At 51.0% G+C, this 6,000-nt stretch overlaps 1 protein-coding gene across 1 annotated transcript in view; it reads left to right on the forward strand.

The window, feature by feature from the left end:
- The window catches only part of CACNG2 (calcium voltage-gated channel auxiliary subunit gamma 2), a gene marked incomplete at its 5' end in the record, with an annotated part of 51,031 nt that extends 45,678 nt beyond the window's left edge, over positions 1–5,353 (forward strand). The window contains 3 exons of the mRNA XM_079303262.1: positions 135–218; positions 3,885–4,025; positions 4,449–5,353. Coding sequence (XP_079159388.1) covers positions 135–218; positions 3,885–4,025; positions 4,449–4,984 — 761 coding nt within the window. The 3' untranslated portion in view covers positions 4,985–5,353. The remainder of the gene's footprint in view (positions 1–134; positions 219–3,884; positions 4,026–4,448) is intronic.
- Between the last annotated feature and the right edge of the window lie 647 nt (positions 5,354–6,000).

Genomic DNA, 6,000 nt, shown 5'->3' on the forward strand with positions numbered 1-6,000 from the left:
CAGGCATGCACACACCAGTGGGCACGCTGCCTGGGAGGAAGGCAGGCGGGCACAAAAGGTGATGCAGAGGGCAGCTGTTCCTGCAAGGCAGGTTTTGGTGTTCTCATTTGTTCTTTTTTTCTCTTGTTCCCTAGGGAATTTTAAAGGTCTGTGTAAGCAAATCGATCACTTCCCTGAGGATGCAGATTATGAAGCCGATACAGCAGAATATTTCCTCCGTAAGTCCACAGGCTCTTTCTGCAATGGCTTGTAGGTTCTAGCGTCGGGCACCTTTTGTTTTCTGAACACAGGATGGTGGAGACCTGTGAGGGTCAGTGGAAATCCCAGAGCCTTGCCACCCCCTAAAAATGACTCCACTCTCACCTCCCAGGGGCTTTGCCCACAAGAAGTGCAAATTCAAATTCACAGTAACAAGCAATGGCTTTTTTGTTATTAGCAGCAATTAATTGTGATATAAAATCAGTCTTAATTCAAATCCACTGAAAAACTGCTGATTGGGCCTGAGGTCAGACTGGCCGAGCTGGGGCTGCTTGTGTGTGTGTGTGTGTGTGTACATGTCCTTCTAAAGCAGAGGAAATTTGTATTTCCTTATCTGATACTCCAGAGGCACCAGACTTAAGAAATTAGCTGAATTGTGTCTGTCTTCACCCTTCCCCAAACACCCCTACTGAGGCTGCAGATGTGGTCTTTGCTGTTTTCAGTGATGGGAGCAGGAAGCAGGAATAAAGACAGGCAGAGCCCTTTGAAGGAAAAACCTGCTGCTCACCCAGAGCCCCTAGGAGAGGTGCTGGACCCCAGGCACATGGCATGTCTGTAATGAAACCTAGCCCCAGCTCCAGGTCCAGCCTGAGATGTGTGAGTGAAGCTCACACCACTTTGTGCAGCAGCACCCTGGCCAGCAGGACAGATCCACATCATGCATTGCCCTGCCTGGCTGCCCTCCCCAGCCAGCATTTCCACCCACTCCTGAGGCAGGAGCTTACTCTTCCTCTAGCACAGCTGAACAGGGAACACACCTCCTTTTAGGTCCCCACCTTGTCCCTGCCCTGCCTCCACAAGCCCAATGTCTTTTGACATCATGAGATCTTCTCCCAATAGAAATCTGAGATAAGTGCTTTTGACCTTCCAAGGTTAATCATCAGAGGCTTCCAAAGACCGGGAGTCTTTCAGAATAGCTCCTTGTCATCCGGGTGTGCTCCAAGCCAGATGTGGAGACCCAGCCCTGCGGCAGGGATGAGAGAGATAATTTAGGATCTGTGAGGCTCATTTGTATGTGAAAAGAGGCAGATCTTATGCTGCTTCCTCTTGGTTTCTCAAACAGTCCTTCATCCACTGTAAATTGTAAATAACCGAGAGAGATTGCTTATTCCAGCTGCCTTTCTGCAGCACCCGTCTCTTAATTGCTGCATGGTCCCTGAACAGCAGAGCTGAAGGGGGTTTGATCCGGTTTTTCACAGGAATGCCAAAGGTTTGCAGGCTGCCTCCGAGGGTAAATCAGCCCTTGCAGAGCTTCTTGGGAGCAAGGAAGCTGTTTGCAGCATCAATTGCACTTCAGAAAAAAAGAGCTGGGGGAAGGGGCCAAACATCTCACAAAGGACGGGTTTGTTCCTTCAGAGGGAACAAGATCTGAAGACAAAAATTGGCCCAATGTCAGGACCTGACAGTGTCCCCAGGGCAGAGCCCTTTTTAAGAAAGAACCAGGTTCAAAGAGGGATTTGGCAAGTCAATAAAGGGTCATTCCTGAGGGAATTGAGATTTCTGCTGGCTTAGACCTGCCTGGAGAGGGACCCCATAGAAAAGCTTCTTTCCAGAATTTCTCTCAAACCAGAGTCCCTGGGTGCTCTGCATGGGCAATGCCTGGTGGTACCATCAGGAACAGCTAGGAAGTTGTTTATCATTATCAGAGTAGGCAATCCCCTCATGCCCTGGGGGACCAGGACAGTGATGGGGCAGTGTCCACGGCCTGGCTAGAATAGCTTAGCCATTATTTCTGCCAGCCATCCACATAAGGTGTCTTGGGATTTTTGAAATCAAATGCCTGCTATCAGAAAGGAAGCAGAAGCATTCCTGTGTTTCCTTGCTAGCAGACACAGATGAGTTTAGGGAGCATACACCACCGGCCCCTTTTCTTTAGGCCACAGGCTGCAGAGCCAGAAGGACTGGATTATATTCTCCCCCTCTCTTGCTGGCATGGTCCTCCTGAAAGGCTGAGGAAGGTTGCTGTCCTTCTCCATCCATGACACCTGCAGCTTCCCGTGTCAGTCTTTGCAACTTTGTGTTCTCCCAACAGACGTGAATTTCAGAATTAAGGCACAGATAAAGCTGATGCTGTCAGGTTGCAGGACTGACCAAGCATCCCCCTAGAAACCCTCTCAACAGTGGGTGTCTGCTTGACGTTTGCTTCCTGCCATTTAAGCCTCCCATCGTCAAATGCCACCTTGTTTTCCAGAAGCTATTAAGATGTTTATTACTGTTATACCTGTTCCCTGAAACACAGCCAGGCAGGAGCTGGAAGGCAAGCAAGAGAGGTTTCTCTCTGCCTTCTGCATTTCCCCATGCACAGGCAGTGGGCTAGGCTCCCTCAAAGAGAGGATTGCTTGTGCCTAGCAGGATCCAGAGGCCAGCATGGTCTTTGAAGCAGGGTCCTGCTCACTTAGGAAAAAAGTCCTGCATTTGCTTCATTGGGTTCATTCTTGCAGGCAAGGAAGGATTAGCTTTCATCCCCCCTTCCAGATCTTTGCTCCACAAGCAGAATTGCACCAGCCCGTCTGATACCTTTCTTTATCAAGCAAGGCTTCATTTCACACTTTAACAGCTTATTTTCTCTTGTGAAGGGAGGAGAGAAGGCCTTCCTAGTTAAAAAAAATAGGAATATTCTCTAAGCAGACTGAGGCAGAGGGCTGGCTCCCACTGAGCCGCCCACGAGCGGTGTGTGCGTGCGTGCCTGTGTGCGGGGTGTGCGTACACACAGACTTGGCCTTTCGCTGTGTGAACATGAGTCAGGACCCCCAGAAGCTTTGGGGTACGTTTTGCATGCACATATGAGCTTATACGTGCATCTGTGCATCTATGCCATTGCCCTCTGCTGGCTGAGCTCTTCCCATATCGACCGATGGAGAGTGTGCGTGTGTGGGAGCTGGCACATCCAAACCCATCACTGCCCTCTGGAAGGAGCCCAGTCATTTAATCACTAGGATAAGCCCAGCATTTCAGCACACAAGGCTGGGACTTTTTCTTCTCAGTTCTCACTGCAGCTGCAGAGCAGTGCATGGCACCACAAGCTCCTTCTCAGACTTTAAAAAAAAAAAAAAAAAATTCTCCTTGAGATGCTCATGCCCTTTTGGGAGGATTCGAGATTGAGCAGCTCTGCAGGAAGCATTTGGGTTGCTGTTCTTTGAAGTGCAGGCTTGAGCAGCAGAGCCCCGCAGAAGAAGAGCTGAATGGTGCCTGGGCTCCCCCTCCAGCCCACAGTCACCCCAAAATCAGAGGAAAAGACAGCATGAGAGGGCACAGACAATGCAGGCAGGCTCCCAGCTCAGCCACCAGCCCCACAGCCCACTCTGCCTCCCCGTGCTGAAGCACCAGCTTCGTGGCAGCAGCAGTGCCCAGGGCATGGGAGAGTTTCTGTGGGCCACTCTCTTTTTCTGACACACTTTGTTTCTCTCTCCCTCCTTCCCTCCCTCCCTCCATCCCTCAATGCCTTTATCTCTCCTTAAATTACTCCCTTACTACACGCTGCCCTCCGTCTCTCCCCTTCACCCCCACCCACAAAACGCGCTCGCATGCGCCGGTCCCCCCACCCCGGTGCCATTTCCATGCCGCTGTTTCCTCGCTCTCACACCTGTGTTATTCTTTCTGCCCCGCCCTCCCTCTCTCCTCTGCAGGGGCTGTTAGAGCCTCTAGTATTTTCCCGATCCTGAGCGTGATTCTGCTTTTCATGGGTGGACTCTGCATTGCAGCCAGCGAGTTCTACAAAACCCGACACAACATCATCCTTAGTGCCGGCATCTTCTTCGTGTCTGCAGGTAAAGGGATGCGCAGGGCCTGACGCCCCGGGGCTGGGCTCCAGGGATGGGGGGCTGCCCTGCCAGGACGTCCGCAGGGCGCAGCTGCCTAGGCAGGAATGCGTGCATTTCCCAGCCCTGTTTAGTCTTATTCGGGCTGAAAGCAGCGTCACAAGGATGACTCTCCATCCTGCCTGCTCGCCCAGCAGAGGCAGGCAGGCAGGGGCTTTCCTTCGGCTTGGGAGCTGATGGAGGGAGTTTCCCTAGCGTCTGACACCTCTCAGGGACCGGGAGTGCAGTCCAGGGAAGGGGCAATCACACGGGGAGGGTTTTGCCTGAGTTTCCCAAGGAAAACTGCCCATGCAGGCACCCCACATCCCCCACCACTGCCACGCGTGACCTTCCTGACATTTCCTTCTCTCTCCCCCGCCGGACGGCTTGCAGGTCTGAGTAATATAATTGGCATCATCGTATACATATCAGCCAACGCTGGAGACCCCTCCAAGAGTGACTCCAAGAAGAACAGCTACTCCTACGGCTGGTCCTTCTATTTCGGGGCCCTGTCCTTCATTATAGCCGAGATGGTGGGAGTGCTGGCTGTCCACATGTTCATAGACCGGCACAAACAGCTGCGTGCCAACGCCCGTGCCACGGACTACCTCCAGTCCTCCGCCATCACCCGCATCCCCAGCTACCGGTACCGCTATCAGAGACGCAGTCGCTCCAGCTCCCGCTCCACCGAGCCTTCACACTCCAGGGATGCCTCTCCCGTCGGGATCAAAGGGTTCAACACCCTCCCATCAACAGAGATCTCGATGTACACCCTGACCAGGGACCCGCTGAAGGCAACCACCACCCCCACCGCCACCTACAACTCCGACAGGGATAACAGTTTCCTCCAGGTTCACAACTGTATCCAGAAAGAGAACAAGGACTCTATCCACACCAACACAGCCAACCGCCGGACCACCCCGGTATGAAGCCGTCGCCAGGAGCTGAAAATGGGGCAGGAACGGGCAGGAGGAGACGGGGGTGGGCTGCAGGGTGGGGAGGGTGGAAGGGGGCAGGGGGCAGCAAGGGGGGTGGGGGAGGAGGAGGAGGAACCGCCCCTTGGTGGAGTGGGGACCTTCCCAATGCAAAAAAAAAACAAAAAAAAAAAAAAAAAAAAAAAAACAAAAACCACAAAAAAACCAAAAAAAGCAAACAAAAAACTGACAAAAAAAAAAAAACAAAAAGAAAAACAAAAAAACAACGAAGGAACAAGCAGATAAGCAGACAAACAAGCGAGTGAACAAAAAAACCAAACAAACGAAAAGGAAACATGAGGAAAGAGACAACAGTGAAAAAAAAATTCTATAAAAAAAAAAGCAAAAGAAAAAAGAAAAAAAAGAAAAACCTTAAAACTGAGAGAAAGAGATTTAAAAAATAGAAATAAATTTAAAAGAAAATGCATGATTTCCCATGTACCTTTATTTTAACATTTAATAAAAACAGATTAAAAAAATAAAAGGGAACCAAGAAATAACAAATGAAAATAAATCAAGTGGGAGGAAGAGGAGGAGGAGGCAGCTTTTTTAATTTTGGGAGGTTTTATTCTTTTATTTTATGGTTTGTTTCCCACTTACCTTTAACCCAGCACAGGCTTCTTGGGGAACAGGGGACGGGGGCTCGGCTGCCAGTGATTCGGTGTCCTTGGGCCAGTTATGGAGGATCCTGGGTGCCGGAGTTAGCCATGACCCACTCTGTTCCCCCGAGACCCATGGGGATCCACTCCATTCCCCTGGGATCTGTGGGGATCTGCTCGTCCTCCACAGGTCCATAGAGGTTTAAAGTGACCCTAAGGAGTGCAGGAGCTGATGCTGAGTCACCCCTCCACAGAGTCCCCAGGGGGGGTCCCCATTTCCCCCAGCCCTGGGGACCCTGGGGTTAACGGTGACAGTGCAAAAAACAAACAGGTACAGTGAATAAAGACACACGCAGAGAAAAGAAAAAAGAA

Source organism: Erithacus rubecula, assembly GCF_903797595.1.
Source record: "Erithacus rubecula genome assembly, chromosome: 4".
NCBI classification, from domain to species: Eukaryota; Metazoa; Chordata; class Aves; order Passeriformes; family Muscicapidae; genus Erithacus; species Erithacus rubecula.